The 19,050-nt window shown below is 41.6% G+C and overlaps 1 protein-coding gene across 2 annotated transcripts in view; it reads left to right on the forward strand.

The window, feature by feature from the left end:
* The window catches only part of SH3YL1 (SH3 and SYLF domain containing 1), a 264,690-nt gene that overhangs the window by 227,636 nt on the left and 18,004 nt on the right, over window positions 1-19,050 (forward strand). The window contains exon 10 of one of the 2 annotated variants that reach the window (XM_073625460.1): window positions 6,597-6,656. The exons of the other annotated variant lie outside the window; for it this stretch is intronic. Coding sequence (XP_073481561.1) covers window positions 6,597-6,656 — 60 coding nt within the window. The remainder of the gene's footprint in view (window positions 1-6,596; window positions 6,657-19,050) is intronic. 2 annotated transcript variants of the gene reach the window in all.

The following is a 19,050-nucleotide window of genomic DNA, read 5'->3' on the forward strand; positions in this document are numbered from 1 at the left end:
AATGTTAGTTTCGACTGGCTTTCTATGACAATGTCAGAGATGGGATTCTCTGGCCCATTCCATCACCTCATCAATGCCATGTACACAGCCCCATCAGCAAAATTAGTGGTAGCAGGCCTCATATCAGAAGAATTTCGTCTTCACAAGGGCACCCGCCAAGGATGTCCTCTATCCCCACTCCTCTTTAACATCGCCCTAGAACCCCTGTCTAGATATTTAACACTAACAGCCCCCTTACATGGCATAAAAATAGGCACACATGATCTACGTACTTCTCTATTTGCAGATGACGTCCTCATATTCTCGGCCAACCCCCCCTCTGATATGATAACCATCAAAAAGGTGTTTGATGAATTTCGCTTGTGCTCCGGCCTACGCATTAACTACAGCAAAAGCGAAATCCTCCCCATAGGCACACACTCTGTTCCACAATGGGCCCATAAATCTATTTTCCCGGTCGCGAAATCTCATATCACATATTTAGGGATAAAAATAGGAAAGCTCCCCTCCTCATTATACCATCTAAATTACCCTCCTCTGCTGTCGAAAATATCTCAAGAATTAAATGCCTGGATGGACCTGCCCCTCTCGCTCTTGGGGAGATGTCACCTAATAAAAATGGTCAGTTTCGCAAGATTATTATACCCACTACAAACTATTCCGCTACTACTTCTTCACAAAGATGTATCTTCGCTCAACTCCTCCTTATCAAAATTCCTATGGCGAAACAAAAGACCACGCATAGCTCTAAAAAAACTACATCTTCCCAGGCGCGAAGGGGGCATCAGTTTACCGCACATTAGAATGTATAATATAGCATGCTTGCTTAGAACCAGCATAGACTGGATAACGCAATCCTCCCGCTACTCAAACTTCTCCCTGGAATCGGACATGGCCCATCCCTACTCGCTAGCAGGTCTCCTCCACTGCAGATGGAAGTCAGTCCCCCCCCCTCACCAACATAATCTACTGTTGAGAGACACAGCGGTGGCTTGGAGAGAAGCTAGGAAAATACTTAAGATATCCCCTTTCGTGTCATCTCATCTCCCGATTCAAGGAAATCCGGCCTTCCCACAGGGACTAGAACATAAACCTTTCAAAATATGGGAACGGAAAGGCCTAACAAAATTCTCCTCCCTTTGCAACATTCAGACGGGTCGACCACTGCCTTTTACCAACATTGCCGAAACCTTCGCTCTTCCCACCTCACATTCCTTCCATTATGGGCAATGCATCAGCTTCCTAAAGTAGACATGTACACAAGCAGAGAAAAGGTTTCCGACAAACATCATAGACCTAATGATATCAAACAACTCATACAAAACCTCGGACATTTACAAACCCCTCCTACTTAAATCATCTCCACCTCTTTCAACATCATCAATAACAAACTGGACTAAAGACTTCCCGGACTCTAACCTAGTGGAAAAAATCGTGCAAGGCCTCAACTCCGTACAAAAGCTTACACCCAATGAAGTTTGGAGAGAAACGCAATTGAAAATAGCCCACAGAGCTTATATGCCCTTTTCTCTGTCAAAGACGGACACTAGCAAAGCCTTTTGCCCACTATGCCACCTCCGGAAACCTACATTGGCCCACCGCTTCTGGGACTGCTCATACATCTCAACTTTTTGGGACCAAGTTCTTGCCTACATATTTGAAGTGACCCTATTAAAATTACCCAAAGACCCGCTACTCCTCATATTCGGCTACTGGGACCCACTACTCCTACCCTGGTCAAAATTCGCCAACAGCGATACAAGCCCCTCAGGAAACTTGAAAGTCAACGCCTCACACAAAGGGTGGTTCCTAACCTGTCTCCTAATCGCAAGAAGGAATATCTTAAAACATTGGATATCTCCACCCCACCCCAACATCGCCCAAGTCAAAAGAGAGCTTTTACATCTACTCATCAAAGACCGCATTAATACGGACTTCAAACAGAAAACCTCCTCAGACCGCTTCCACTCTAAATGGCACACCTTTATGCTCTCATCTCTCTCTCAAGAAGAAATAGCAAATATGAGCCAATCCACCTTCTCCTACCACGACTCCTTCCAGCAGCTGCGAAACAAGAAAATCCCCCCATAAGAGGTGACCCCCCCTGAACCATTCTAAATCATCCCGACCGCGGCGTGAACTACTCAACTCACATATCCAAGATCACCGTCAGTTCCACACGAAACATAAAGACTACCAGCTACCTTACTAGCAAAATGTCCGTAATATGGTACAATGTCTATGATCATTCGGATACTATACCCTCACTAATTGTCTCTCTCTCATTCATCTCAGGCCCCGACCCCCCCCCCCCCCTCCCACCCCTCCCCTGGTTTGAGTTCCTACCATACCTACAGGTATTTGATTGATATTAAATAAGTTGGTACTCGCAGAATTAGTATTGATTGGTTCCATCCAGGCTTCCACCACATTACTCTATTATTTACTAGGTTTGGGATCTGTCTAATCTTATCCATTTTACCACCCCTTTCACTCCTATACTCCTGAAAAATTATTGTCCCACCCTTCCTAGATCAGAGTTAATACCGAAATGTCTCCCATATCTGTGAATGTACAAGTATATCAAAATATCTGTATACATCAAAATATCTGTATACAACACTATATTTTATACCTTCTGTTATATGTTTGAAAAGCGAAATAAAAACTTTTTGAAAAAAAAAAAAAAAAAAGATGCACTTCACTCCCTGACCACGTGGGCAAACTCCTTAGAGACTGGCCTTACTTCCTTTGAGCAATGCTTGGCTCATTTAGAAGCTATAGTAACCTCACACAGACAGCACCTCTACGCCCTGAGTCTGCACCAGGATAATAGGAGCAGGAGAAACAACTTGGAATTGTGTGGTTTACCAGAGGTCACAAATGCCTGTGACTTCCCCTCCACTGTGACCACCATCTTGAATATAGTCTTAAAAAGAGACCCTGACACAGAATTTCAGCTGGATAGGGTGCATAGGATCAAGGGGCCAACTCCACAACTCAGGCTGCAGGATCCCATGTGTACCTAGGTACATTTTTACAGTATTAAAGAGGAAATTCTCTGTAGAGCATGGGACCTGGGACCTGTGGACTTGATGGCTCCCCTTGAAATTCTCCTGGGCTTATCAGAAGGACACTGCAGATGCACCGCTATCTAAAACTGCAGCTGGATAAGATACAGGAGGCGGGTGCAACATACCATTGGGGCTATCTGTTCCACCTGATCTTCTGCAAGGGCAATCAATCACACTCCAAACTCCACTCAACTGCCAGATCTATTTACCATGCTGGGGATCCCTGATATCTCGGACTGGACCACCTTGAAGTTGTCACAGACATCCCCTTTACAACCTCAGAGAATTCGCTCATCCTCAGCACAATGTAACACCCAGCAGAGAACATGACTGGATCCCCTGTACAGGGAACTGTGAGCATCTAGTGCCTACTTTGCCTACTGAACATGTGAAGGCTTCTGGTAACAACTTTTCGTTTCTAAGTTTCAGTTGTTCACATTGACACTTACCTTGATCTTTATAGGCCCTGTCAGCCGATTGTTGTTGACAAGAAAGATCCAGTCTTAAGAAATGTCCTCTGCAGACATTTGCCATTAAATATCCATCCCTGCCTCAGCAGGATGTTGGGAATACTTTTCCATGACCTGCTGTGGTCATCCTACAACTCCTCCATCCCACACAGACTCTGCCTCAGCTGCCTTTTTAGGTGTTTTTCCTACCATTTTTGTTTATGTCCACCTTGCTTGGTAGTCTCATCCACGTGACTCCTGCATCCTTTGGGCCTAGCTACCAGCTTGATCTGTGCTGCCCAGCTAGGCTGTAAAATTAGTGAGTGAGGAAGGACGTATTGCTAGTATCACAACCATGATGGTCCATTTCACTTCCTTAATCATCACTCAGGCTATTTAGGCCTTCTAAGCTTCGCTGCTATAGCCACTGAGGGGTGCTAGTGGTGGGAGAATGTGTCTACCCATCTCCAGTTGGGGTGCAATTTCTCACCTATGCTTTCCCTCCCCACTTACCACCCACCGGTGCTAACATCAGTTTATGTTGTTATATGACGTCACATTGTTCTTTTAAGTATTTTGGCCTATCTATAAGACAGGAGACTGCTGGGAGAAAATCTGTGGGTGTCATTTATACACACCCTTGCATATAATTACCGAGGGCTGAACCTCCAGGTTCTTGCTTCTATGGTTGGAAAATGAGCTGTGTCTGACACACGCTTGATATGATATCACCCATAGATTTTCTGGTGACAGCATCTCTGGATACAGTCATTCTTAGTGGGATAGAGCCTCTGTACCTCTGTAGTCACGTTCTAATTCCTCACGTAGGATCCTTGCCTCCCCAGGATCACCCCTCTGCAAACAACTTCCCTGAGGGGTCGACAGAGGAAGGAGGACACACTTTAGAGCCAAGCTTGATTTAGTAACTAAAAGCTTAGTCTTTTGTTTATCACTTTTTGTGCTCTTTCTCTACGTTTCAGATTCTTCTCTTTTACCCCCCCCCCCTTTTATCTTTTTGCTTGCACTACTCCATTAAAGACGATTCATCCCCTGATGTCTGCTGGGAAACCAACACTTTCAGGATTGTCAATCCCTTACTTGTAATGCACTTGCAGCATTGATGATCTTTACATCATTGACACGTCCTATAAGTGTCTGCATGCCTTGTAGAGGTCTTTAAGCCACCACCAGGGTTATTGATCTTTGCCTTGCATCCATGCATTAACAGCTAGTCTTCATAAGAAAGTCATGTGATATCATCATGGAATCTGGTGCAGATTGCTAGAGCCTGTGTGGCCTCCATATCAGTTTGGACCAGTTCAAACTCTTTCAAGCACTTTAATTGAGCCTAGGACAGCCATGTAATCTGCTGGGAAAAGATTGAGCGTTTGTCCATTAAAGGGAAATTCTAAGTCAGTGGATTAAAAGTAATGAGGTTGATGTTTTAGTGATCTGCAAGTTTTGGAGTGTGGTGTTGTGACTGTAATAGGTAAATTGCATTCTTCTCTTTTCCTCCATTAATCTGAGGGGCTGCTAGACATACATGATCCTGTATCATTTTCTGGATATATCAGCTTTGTCTCCATCTGATAAGTTTCAGTAGGCAAATCAGACATCCACCATGGAATACTGCATGCAAGAGTTTCTCTTTAAATATTTTTTTATACATTTACATCTGAATACCTTCACTTTTTAGCTGTGTAACTATTTAAATGTTCTTTTTATAAACTGAAATCTACGGTGGAATGTCTGAAATTTTAAACCTAGTGAAAGAATAACGATTCTGGATATTGTGACGTCTCTTTTGTTTCAAATGCTCCGTCTTTCAGGCAAAATTCCAGTTGCAGAGAAATGAATCATAGTTCTGATGCAGGTCTATTGCACACAATACTAACATCTTTAACTAAAAAAAAAAATGACGAGGATTTCAGCTATACAGCCCATTGTAACCAAATCCTTACTTAATTATCTTCTCAAGTCTTCAGTGAAAACATCCATAACTCCCGGGGGGTATAGCACAGAGATTATGTGTTGGTGATGTTCTTCTATTGAAATCAGAGAGGAGCTGTATGGGGAAAGCTCTCAATATATTACTTTGAACTAAAAATATTCAAAGAAGGCAAAATCACTTATAAGACATTTACATCTTCTATTAAACCAAACCATAGATGGCAGCTGTTTACAGCATTTGCCTGAAGTATAAAAATCTCAATCTATAACTACTTTTTTTATAGAAGTGACTGATTCTTAAGTCATTGTGTCCTGGGTTTGGTCATTTGGATACAACCACCAAAGTGCCCAAAAAACACCTGCACTATTAGGAGTCACTAGACTTACCATCCACTTACACTGAATTTGACGAAATGTGCACACTTCTTTTCTAGCATTCATCTACAAACAAAACTATCTTGTCCAGTATCCTCTTCCCCTTTTCCCATAATAAGATAGCCAGTGCTCCATTTTCTGAGAACAAAATACACTGGAGTCCTTAGATGCGGACACCGTAACCCTGAAAGTTCAGTCAACATGAACCCTTTAGTGATTGAAATCTAAATTATGCAAAGTAGCTGTAATTGCTTTGTATAGATCTCTGATTTGTAATTGAAATGCCAAATTTACATCATCTTTAAAGTGGAACGTAGTTCTCTCTCTCAATCAATGCTTCGAATGCTTCCTGGTTTCTGGCTTAGGGCAAAATGATGTGATACAACCCAGGAGACTTCATGGATATCATTTTTCTTTCATCGCGAAGAAGGACTTTCTCAGTTCAGTGTACCCTCCTGCCTGCGTGCCTAATCTAAGGGCAGATGGATTCCAGCCCTTACTCAAGATGGCTGCCGCTAGAACTGCTAGGGAGGTGTTTTCATAGTGATTTCTCAAAAAATAAAGCAAGGAGACATTGATGGATGGGTGAGTTTTGGTTTGAATTTAAAAATTTAATTAAATAGTCTTTTCAGTTTGTAGTGCTCAGATTCAGTTAAGTCCCGCTTTAAGTTATTCCTGCTGTATGTATATGTGCATTTCACATGCATTTTAAAAATATTATTTTTTTCCACATGCTGCTAACCTAAAGTAAATCAACAAAGTGTGAAAATTGAAACTGATCATATGAGGAAAACCTGCAGAAATAGAGGTACCTTCAGTGAGATCAATATTTCTAAACAATCATTTGAGTCAGAATAATAGTCATCTGAATGTATATGCACATCTGAAATGTTACTGTATATTTGCATATTGGCCCAGCCTCTCTTTTTGTCCATTACTAAGATGGGTGACCTCATGACCAAAAAGGATGCTTGGGAAGAGGCAGGCCCAAGATGAGCTTTTACAAGAAATGTCTTGATTGGCTTAGAACTTAATTGGCCATTCTCCTGTTGTGGCATGCAGTTTTCACGATAATAAAAAAATGAGAACAATCAGCGCAAACGAAACTATATATAAGGTAAGTGCAAGCTGAACACATAAATCAAACTAAAAAACAAATTTAAGTGCAGCGCAAATGAAAGTAAGTAAAGTCCATATATTAAAGGAGAAATCCCTTGTGGTAAAGCCAATCCTTCTATGTGAAAACAGCGATCCTCTCCACTCACATACATGTAGAATGCTTACCAGATAAGGTGGACCTCTTAAATTACAGGAGGTCATACGAGCATGGGTTCCATACAAATTGGATGGACATGACACGGCCCCTCAGGTTATCCTCAATGGTTACCAACAGATACCTCTTCAGAGCAGCAGTGGAACAGGTGAGCTAGATGCAAACAGCATATCACAGACACTCTGGGGCAGCTGACTCATCTAGCTCACCTGTTACACTGCTGCACTGAAGAGGTATCTGTTGGTAACCATTGAGGATAACCTGAGGGGCCGTGTCATGTCCATCCAGTTTGTATGGAACCCATGCTCGTATGACCTCCTGTAATTTAAGAGGTCCACCCTATCTGGTAAGCATTCTACATGTATGTGAGTGGAGAGGATCGCTGTTTTCACATAGAAGGATTGGCTTTACCACAAGCAATTTCTCCTTTAATATATGGACTTTATTTACTTACTATCATTTGCGCTGCACTTAAATTTGTTTTTTAGTTATGCAGTTTTCACTGTTTATGATTTTTTTTATCATTTGCTCATTGAGAGCCTCAAAAATTCAAGATAGATCAGCATGAAAGTACAAACTTCTGGAATTGTTGATATCAATCTGGAATTCTGGTTTGCCGTTCACATCTGATATTGAACTGCACGTGCCTCTTATATATATTTACAGTATAAAAAGGTGTATAAAACCTTGTGGAACAGTTGAGGGTATGTCAGAGCGCTAATTAGTTCTTTTATGCTGAGTGCACCCAGTGTGCTCAGAAGGAGGCTTAAAGAGCAGTCCCTGCTTTTAGTTTATTATATTGTCTCCATAAGTGTGCACATGGCTGTTATACTTACATTTTCACATCTTTGGTGTTTATAAAAATGTATTCAAACTATTTCAGGAAAGAAGTATATGTGTGATAATGTTCTGATGCTGAACTGAATGTTTTCTTCTACTGAAATAATTTCTTTGTAAGAACACTTTCTCATGTGGTTAATAAAAGGAACAATAATCTACATAGGTTATATGTTGGTTTTAACATAGGTTAACATTGAGTATAATCTGGATATACATCAAGCCTCTTCTGTTAGTGTAAGGACTGCTGTGGACCAGTACTTATTTCGTTCAGTATTTTTATTTACTTTTTTTGGTTTGCTAAAGAAAACCCATACTAGAGAAACCTCTGACTTTAATACTTTGTATCACATTGAGCACAAGTTGGTTACTGGTTTACATGAATAATCCATGTCCATCAATTCCTCTACTCCAGTGATGGCGAACCTTGGCACCCCAGATGTTTTGGAACTACATTTCCCATGATGCTCATGCACTCTGCAGTGTAGTTGAGCATCATGGGAAATGTAGTTCCAAAACATCTGGAATGCCAAGGTTCGCCATCTGGAAAGGTGGCAACTCTAGCCACACGTCATTATGATAAAAAAAAAAGTATGACAAATGGGAAAGAGTTCTGCCAAAGAGGTTCAAGCTGTGGTTAGCTTGCTACACCTATTTGGAGCTGTTGCTGCCTGAGGTCCACACTTACATGCATTGTAGACAGCCTAGAAATGGGCAGTGAGGGCTAATTAGCTGCTTATGGCATCCATAAAGAGAATTCCCAGACATAGATTTTCAGTCAGTGATATGTGAGTATGTGGTGCCCCACCCCTCAACCTTCCCAGATCCCCTAGTTACAGTAACATTTCCTGGTCCTGCATACCTGAGCTGTGTCCTGGAGCCAGGTACTTATACATTCTAGCACCTTATCTCTGCTGACATTGTCATGTAGTTCGATCTGGTGCTTGACAGCATCTGTATTTTACCAGCACTGGGGTCACCAGTCAGAATGCAGTGCAACAGTGCAGAACAGAAATCCTTCAGCCAGGTACATTACCTATGCTGGGGAAGGGGTAGAATTTCTTTCCCCCCTGACACCAAAGCTGGAGGTAGAGGGGTGCCTCTCCACTAGAACCAGTGCTTGGTGGGTTTCCTTCTAATGCCAATGTTGGGGGCAGTTCAGTCTCTGAGTTTGTAGCTCTAATCTGGGAACACGTGAATGTTTGATGTTCCCGGATAATTCAATAGGGTTCTACCAAAAAAAAAAAAAAACCTTTCGGAGGCAGGCCACAAAATAATAGAAAATGGATAGCTGGAATCTCAAAAAAATGTTGCACTGACTCTTGGGGCTAAAGTATAAAAATGTTTGATCACCTGGGCACAAAACAGAAGGGGTTGAGCTGACTTTGGAGATGAAAGCCGTTTAGAAGTCAAGAGTATGTAAATTTGTGTTCATTACACGGTAACCTTTGATCACCACCATATATATATACATGTTTGACTGGGTTTCGTAACATCTTAACATATGAATATCATTGATTCTCAGTCCTCTGCCCCCTCTGTGAAATATTAAAATTACATGGTATGGATAAGCTGTAAAACTGTAGTGATGATTGATGAATTGCCATTATTAGTAGCAATCAGACGAGCCATTAATATGATTGAGTGAGCTAATAGGAACCATAAAACCATCTGTTGCATTGATGGTCCTCCGAAAACCTAACATGTAACATCCCTACAATTATCTGCAAATCCAAATGAGGAATTGATTTCTTTCTTTAACCTCTTCAGAACAATAAAATAGAAAAATAAAAGTCCTTTGAAAAAAAAAAAAAAAAAGCATATGTACTTATGATGTCAAGTCTCAGCTACTTTAGGTTACTTTCACACTGGGGCATTGTGGGCATCGGCGTTAAAGCGGCGCTATATTTAGTGCCGCTTTACCGTCGTTTTACCGGCGCTGTTCGGCCGCTAGCGGCCGAAAAAGGGTTAAAGGCTACCCACAAAGCGCCGCTGCAGCACCCCCCATTGTTTTCAGTGGGAAGGGGCGCTTTAGGAGTGGTGAATACACCGCTCCTATAGTGCTGAAAAGATACGGCTTGCAGGACTTTTTTGACCGACCTGCAAGTGCACTGCTCCAGTGTGAAAGCCCTCTGGCTTTCACACTGGAGACACAGGAGAGGCGCTTTATAGGCGCTATTTTTAGCCCTGTATCGCCTGTAAAGCGCCTTAGTGTGAAAGTAGCCTAAGTAGTAAATGTTTAAATCAGTGTAGCAATGCTAATCATGTAACAATGATCATCTTTGGTTACCCCTATAGTATAAAGAGAGATATTATCTGATTGTGTTCTTCTGGTAGACTGGGTTCCTGCTGTTGCACTGTGGTAATACTTGAAAAAGCATGTTTTGCACCTTGATGCATTGCGGTCCTATTAATTGTACTGTATTTTGTGGTGCACTTCATTACAAACAAAGTGCATGCACCTTTTTTGCTCAAAGGCAAACATTTATTATACTCATGCTGGCTCATGAACCACATCCATCCACAAATACAGAGCAATATATCCAAAAAGCCAACAGCAGTTTGAAGCTCAATAGTTCTGGCCAGCTCAGTAGATTGTTTTAAAAAAGAGCTGGATGCATTCCTAAATGCATAAAATATAACTGGGTATTAACATTTATAGGTAATAACACCAGGGATTGTTGATCCAGGGAATATCCGACTGCCAGGGGATCAGGAAGGATTTTTTTTCCTCCCACTGAAGCAAATTGGACCATGCTCCATATAACAGAAAATTGTTATTAAATACTTACCATATTTTTCCTTTCCTGGCCAATCCTGACGTCAGCACACAACGGGTTAACACCTCCTCTGGAGCCCCACATGACCACCTGTTCCTAGCTAAATAAAAGACAGCCCCTCTCCCAACTAAGGTGTTCGATAACCTAGTCTGCGACAGGCCACTAGGGAGGGACTCCTGTGCTGACGTGAGGATGGGCCAGGAAGGGAAAATTACGGTATTTGATAACAATTTTCTGTTTTCCTTGCCCATCTCACTTCAACACACAACGGGATATACCAAAAAACTATACAGAGAACCCCCTAAAGGGGCTTTAAAGCAGCCAAAAAAAATACAATATTGATGATTGGAAAAATTTCAATTTTATTAATAGAAAAAGTATATAAATAGCATATTCTAAAAATCATTAAAGATAGGTACTGACTAATCGAGTCATGACATGATCTGAGTATGGTACACCATTACAATAGGCAAAGCATACAATTAAACCAGGCACTAGATACAATGCATTGAATGGCGACTGAGGATGTTTTAAAAATAATTCTTAAAAGCGGTAGCAACAAATGTTGCCTGTGATACCATACATGTATGTGGGGCAACAGAAGTTGTATACGTTAATCCTGACGCGTTTTGACCCTTCCCGGGTCCTCTTCAGAGGATAGTTGCCCCCTATGAAAAAGGTCAACATGTATCAGACATAGTATCAAAATCAACAGTATCAGACTTATGTACATGCACCATCATATTACGGTTGTCTAAATCATATAGTTACCTATTGTAGAAATTATGACGTTTCCACATGCAGTTTGAGTATTGTAAGTTGTTATATATTTGTTTTTTATTTTTTGGTGGTACAGTTCCTCTTAGGCTACCCCGTCTCCCCCGTGTCAGAGCAGCCCCCAAGGGAGCGGGCGGTGGACCAAGTGTGTCTTGCGAGGGATCACATCTGACAACCCCCGTATGGGACGGGGAAGTCAAGGGAAAGAGGGGCAGCGAACAACCCGAAAGGCACCTAAGAGGGATATAGGTTAATTCCAGAAAAACAAATAGAAAGGTATAGAGTATTAAATATTGAAGAGCAAAAAATCACTAGATTACTCTACACAGATTGGAAAATTTCCCAACTATGGAAATTTATAAAGATCTTGAGTGGTAGGTACACGGGTGTGCAGAGGGCATAGCTAAAGAAAAAGGAAAAAAAAAAAAAAAAAATGGAAAAGGCAGTGAAAAAAGAGTGAAGAAAAGAGAAAAATAACCCAAACCAGTGTACGTGAAATAAGATGAATGAAAAATGGCATTGCCCTGCTGCCAATCGGTTCCCATGTACCATGAAAAATATAAGCCAAGGACAATAGGTAAAAGCACCGGGAAACCTCCAGTGAATAGGCAAGGAGGAAAGAATATGCTATTTATATACTTTTTCTATTAATAAAATTGAAATTTTTCCAATCATCAATATTGTATTTTTTTGGCTGCTTTAAAGCCCCTTTAGGGGGTTCTCTGTATAGTTTTTTGCATTTTTTGGGGTGTGCGGCCTACCTGTCTACACTCATGTGAGTGCCTTTGTTATTTGCAACGGGATATACCATAGCTGAATAAATGGGTGGGAGAGAACAAATTAAAAGAGACATTGACAATCAAAGAAAATCTGCTAAAGCCAAAAAGAATTGATCTCTCTTGTCCCAAACTTGCTAACCACACATTTAGTTTGTAAGGTTGAATGAAGGCCGCACAAGACCTTTAAGCTAGCCCTTACCTATATCTTCCAAGCAATCCTGGCATAACTGCCCCAAAGGCTGCCACCCCTCTAGTCAAATAAGCTTGCAATTGTTTTAGAGCAGAAAGGCCTACTTCCTGCATGCCAATCTAATCACCCTGGTAATCCAAGAGTGGATGACTCTCGAGGAGCTGATGGCTAAACGAAAAGATTGTCCACTTTCCTCTTTTGACCAAGTGCACTGTTAGTGACTTGACCATATGTAAGGAACTGAAGTCTTCCTGCTGTGCACTCAGTGACTCTTGTGTGAAAACTCAGAGAGACTACTTCCCAATTTTGCTGGAAACTGGATACCACTTTAAAATTAAACCTTGGAGATAGACATGGTATCCCTATCTCTGGTAAAAAAAAGAAAAGAAAAAAGACACCAAAGGGCCCTTGTAAGAAAGTCTTGCAATCTTCAACATCCTTTTGTCTTAAGTAGTTGCCATCAGAAGAACCAGTTTTACCGTGAGGTACTTTAATGGAAATGAAACTATTGGAGCAAAGGTGCTCTCAGATCCAAGCCTAAGTCCCACAGAGGGATCAAGGTTTTCCCTCAATGTCATATATAGATTGTCATCTGCAAGAAGCATCTGGTCACTGGCCTTTGCACCCATCTGCAGCCTGTGAAAGATAAAGTAGAGATCTGTACCTTAAATGTAGTTGTATGCCAGACCAACCTCTAGCGCTGACTGTGAAATGTCAAGGATATTGGAGCAGGGAACACAGGAGAACACAGGAGCTTTTGTTGAGCAAACAAAACAAAACTTCTTTCATATCCTCTGATATGTAGTTCCTATATGATCTTCTGGTCACCAAGGTCTGAACAAACTCAGATGAGAATCCCTGTACCTCTAGTCTAGCCTATTCCATAGCCAGGCTAATAAAAGTAGTCTCATTGGATTGGGGTGCTGTCACTGACCTTGCCATAAAAGATTTCATTTGACCAGAAACAGGTTTGGACCTGTTCTGTCCAAATTTTCAGAAGCACCTTTTATATTCAAGGATATCGGAGAGAGACAAAGATCAAACAGAAAATTCCATGGCACTGTGAACCTATTTTGTATGAAGGAGTCTTTGCATTGGTATCCTGTTGCAAATATTAGAAGCTGCGCGCTCAGTGAAGTCTCCCTGAGAGCTACTGCTGGAAAGCCCCATAGGGCCAATATTGGTTTGAGGCACTTGTTGAAAAAATATTCTGCCTAACCTAACCAATAGTTGATTTTGCTTCCCTGGCAAGAAGACCAACCTTAACTGACTGTAAGTGGTTCTCTGCCCCACAAAAAGTTTCTTTGCAAGATGTAACAGGAAAAGACTTTTGTTGTTCCCTTGTCAGGCAATGTAGGCTACTACTGCTTTGTTGTTAACCTTACTCAGGCCCCCTTGAAGATCCTAAAAGTCTTTCAATACAAGAAAATTCTTCCTTCCATACAAGATACTTGGGGAGTCTGCGCTCCACCATGCTTCAATGACCTTGCACTTGTTTCTTCAGATTGCGGACTACCCAGCAACAGAGACAGGATCATCCTATCTCCTGGGCTGAGAGGTATGCTCCAAAAGACTCAGTGGCGATTTCAGAAATCCCAAATTCCAGTTCTTGCTGAATTTGTATAGGCACAAAAGATTTTCTGATCCATAGACAGCCCAGCTCATAGACTAAAGAAGGCAAATTGAAACGCCCTCATGTGCAACCTGGCCCAAGCTACCACTACTGCCAGCAAAATCTTCAAAAAGATTCCTGGGGCTGTGCCAATTCTGTAAAAGGCAGACACCTGAACTAGAAGTGACATCTGGCCACCGCAAATCTCACACGCCTCTGGTGCTCAACATTGATTGGTACATGGAAGTATGAGTCAGCAGGTTGATTGATACCAACTGGTCCTCCTGCTGAACTGTCCCTGTGACTGTCTGCATGGACTCTATCTTGAACCTCTTGGTGTGTATGAACACATTCTATTCATTCAGACTGAAACGGGCCAGAAGGCTCCTGCCTTAGGTACTAGAAAAACTGGGGGGAAAAGCCCCCAGATGATTCTATGTTTTCGGCATCACTGGCATGATGACCTTGCAGCAGTATAAATTCTTACACCTAATTTTGCAAACATTTTCTCTTATGAGATCTGTTGGTCATACATTAAATTGATTCAATGGTCAACTTTGGAATTCTCCATTGTACTCCCACCTAACTGTCAAGGAAAGAAAACTGCACTATATGAGACTATATGCATGGTACTAATTCACTGCAAATGATGCAATGACCTTATCCTGTAAGGGACATATTAACTCCCTAGCGATAGGAGGATTCTAATACCTGGAGAAAATCAATTTACATCACAGTAATCAATCCGAAATGTATTATGCAAATAATTACGTGGTAAAATCATAAAAAGGCAAATGAAGATATTAATGTTCACAAAAATTGTCTGAACTGGTATTGTTGCTGGTCACTGAATGGTCATATTAAAGGGATGTCTCTCCTTCATAGATAATAGTGACTTCAAACAGGAAAACACCATAGGAAAAAGTGATATGGGATAGGAAAGTCCTTCCACCTGGAAAATAAATGCCTCTTACCAGCTGCTCAGATCTCGTTTTTAAGGAGATCAGTTCTGCTTTTAGGCTTATAACCCAGCCACAGTCTCTCTGTGTAACCGTCAAATGGCAACTCTCCTCCTCTCTGGTCTTTCCTGAATCTCTCCCAGTCAGCAGTTAACCCAATGGAAAGGAGAAAACTACCATTGTGTAAAACTGTAAAACGTCTTTATTAATAAAAAGTATTGCACTTACAGAATATGCGAAAAAGAATGGCATCTAGTAAAACATCCAAGTCGGCATTCCCACCTAACTGTCTTGTGGAACCACTGGTCTTTGATTGTTGTCCAAACCCTCCAGAAGGAGGCTACGATCATCAACTTCACTCAGGCTTCCTGGCCCCAACTGGAAGAGACTGGTTGGACGCGCCTTCAAAAGAAAAACTTTCCAGCCAGCTTAGCAACTTGCTCTGGACTTGATTTAATGTAAAAAGTAACTTTGAGGCACCTCCATTGTGACCTGTTAAATCTGAAGCCTGTCCTGCACCTTCTGAAGTTCAATAGGCTTGAGTGAAAGATGGCGGGTTCCTCTTATTAGTCTGTGGCCTCAGCCCAGACATTTCCTCCTGTCAGTCGCTTAATTGCGTTGTTCAGCGTTTGGTCAAACAATAACCTCCCATTATAGGAAATGTTGAAGGCTTGTGTAGAAGTTCCGCCTGCCCTCCAGTGGCTTAACCACAATGCTCTCATAGCAGTGACTGAGTGCGCCAGCGCTTGTGCTAGGTCTAAATCCTAAACCAAAAGTCAGTTGCCAGGTTCAATTCTTCCATAAACTGTGTCAAATCTTGCAGTTTCCAGTGTTGAATGTAATGCCATTTCTAAAGATTATATATTGAAGTTAACGCTATTGCTGGTTGACAGGTAAAACTAATGTCACTGTATATATTCTGTACAAGCCTGTTGGCCAGATCATCCCAATTTCTGCGTTCCAGATGTGTTTATGCATGAGTGTTTTTGATGCATTCTAATGCATTGTCAATGCGTTTTGCCACTTTCTAGATGTGTTCCATACAGAAACATTCTGCTTTGGCAACTGCACTAGAATGCGCTGCACTGGTGTGAACTAGGTAATTGGAATCAAAGTTAAACACTGTCCATGCGTTCTTGATGCAGAATAAAAACGCACTGGACTGCATATGGTGTGAACAAGTCCACTTTCTCATCCATAGGATCTCTGAAGGCAACTGTTGTAAAAAGGCAGACACTTGATGCGCCAGACACTAGAGGGCAGCATCCACCCCTGGAAGTGCAGTGCATAAACATACATCAGTCATCTTATATGGATAAAGCTTAGAGAACCTGTACTTTAAACTGGTCTTCTAATGATGTCTCTGCCATCGTTCATCAACGAGCGATTTACGCTCTATCATTATGGGTGTTGCTTGAGTGGATATTTGCAGCATACTTTCTGCTATAGCCGCCTTAATAGGGCTTAGAATTTTGCATGATAGAAGAAAGAAGAAAGAAGAAGCATTTAAATAAAGGAATTGTCAAAAACTGTCTCTTGTCATTTTTAACATTTTTGACAGTTTTTTAGTGAAATGGTAGGGGTACTTTTGTACCCCCTTACCATTTCACACAGGGGGGAGGGCTGGGATCTGGGGGTCCCCTTGTTAAAGGGGGCTTCCAGATTCCGATAAGCCCCCCTCCCGCAGACCCCCACAACCACCGGCCAGGGTTGTGGGGATGAGGCCCTTGTCCTCATCAACATGGGGACAAGGTGTTTTGGGGAGTTACCCCAAAGCACCCTCCCAATGTTGAGGGCATGTGGCCTGGTACGGTTCAGGAGGGGGGGGGCGCTCTCTCGTCCCCCCTCTTTTCCTGCGGCCTGCCAGGTTGCGTGCTTGGATAAGGGTCTGGTATGGATTTTGAGGGGGACCCCACGCCATTTTTTTTTTTTGGCCGAGGTTCCCCTTAATATCCATACCAGAACTGAAGGGCCTGGTATGGAATTTAGGGGGACCCCCCACGTCATTTTTTTTTTTTTAATTTTGGTTCGGGGTTCCCCTGTGGGGAATTCTCATGCAGTTTTTATCAATGAACTTCTATGTGTATTGTCGGATCGGCAATGCATTAATAGCCGCGAGTAGTTTTAAATGACTTTTTTTCCTTTGAAATGTCATTTTGCTGTCAGACTGTTCTAAACACAGGAAACATGCGCCCCTTTACAGGCATACTATAGACACCCCCCAGGTACGAAATTTAAAGGGATATTACACTTTTATTGTTTCACTTTAAGCATTATTAAAATCACTGCTCCCGAAAAAACGGCCGTTTTTAAAACTTTTTTTTGCATTGATCCATGTCCCCTGGGGCAGGATCCAGGTACCCAAACACTTTTTATGACAATGACTTGCATATAAGCCTTTAAAATTAGCACTTTTGATTATTCATGTTCGTGTCCCATAAACTTTAACTTTAACTTTTTTGCCTGTTCGCATGTTCTGGTGCGAACCGAACAGGGGGGTGTTCGGCTCATCCCTACTATGTAACTAGCTCTTGCCATTGCTAGATTGTGTGATCCATTAATGATGAGGTAACTATTACTTTCATAACATGTGCAGCGGTACAGTGCACAGACATTACTTAAAAATCATCTTTAGAAAGGGACATGAATGTTCGTTCCATATTAATAGATGTCAGTAAAGGTCCCAGCCTAAAAGCGATGTGTTGTATGATAAACTGTAATATGATAATTCGGCCAGTTATAACATATTAACATCTATCTTAAAGTTAGGCAGGCACCAAACAATAGAAGTCTACTGGTTCATTTAGATTAATAATCAATAGTATATATTTACATTGTATGAAATATATGTTATATATACAGTATCTCACAAAAGTGAGTACACCCGTCACATTTTTGTAAATATTTTATTATATCTTTTCATGTGACAACACTAAAGAAATTACACTTTTCTACAATGTAAAGTAGTTAGTGTACAGCTTGTATAACAGTGTAAATTTGCTTTCCCCTCAAAATAACTCAACACACAGCCATTAATGTCTAAACCGCTGGCAACAAAAGTGGCACTTTAGCACCATCTTGTGTGAGATGATAATGTTGTCACTTAGCTCTAATCATGTATATACAGCTTTTGGCTTCAGGACACAATTAGCCCAAATCAAAATATGAATCTTAACAGTAGACTTAACAATCTCACTGTATATAAATTAGTGAATAAGTACAATGACTGCAGCAAACTGTAATCAAAATCATAATTGGAAATAAAATGTCATGCAATCAAGTTATCAGTAATGTGTTGTACAGTCTTAGCCATAGATAGCAGTAAGAAAAGTAAACATGTAGGCAAAACCTTTTGTTGGTTAACTGAATATATTCTGGAGTGCAAGCTTGTGAAGAAACACATTTCTGCAGGTATAAAGTGCAATGGAGGAGCCTAGATGTGCTTGCACACACTTGTAACTGCCTACAACACCCTGCTGCTGATTGTGAAGACGTTCCTCTAATTTAGGTTTTCTGTTTTTGGTAACCATATGTTGTTTGGGTCTATAATAAAAATGAAGTCTAGAAGTGGCTGCCTACTTTATACTGTTATAATACATTTTAACATACCGTATTTATCGGCGTATAACATGCACTTTTTTTCTCCTTAAAATCAGGGGAAAATCGTGGGTGCGTGTTATACACTGATCCCTGCTGTCTCTGAGGGAAGAGGAGCGAGCACCGTTGAATTACAAGAGCCGCGATCTCCTGTGTACCCGGCGTTCTGTCACTCACAGCTACGTCTCCTGGCCCCACATTGGGCCACTGTTCTGTCTATCATATGAGCAGGGCCAGGAGGCATGGCTGTGAGTGACGGAGCACCGGGTACACAGGAGATCGCGGCTCTGTGTAATTCAGTGGTGCTTGCTCCTCCTCTTCCCTCAGAGACAGCAGGGATAATCCAACACTGGCGAGGCTGCAATGATGGGAAAGGTGAGGCTGCAGATGGGCACTGA

The sequence above is a fragment of the Aquarana catesbeiana genome, linkage group LG04 (assembly GCF_042186555.1).
Source record: "Aquarana catesbeiana isolate 2022-GZ linkage group LG04, ASM4218655v1, whole genome shotgun sequence".
Classification (NCBI taxonomy): Eukaryota; Metazoa; Chordata; class Amphibia; order Anura; family Ranidae; genus Aquarana; species Aquarana catesbeiana.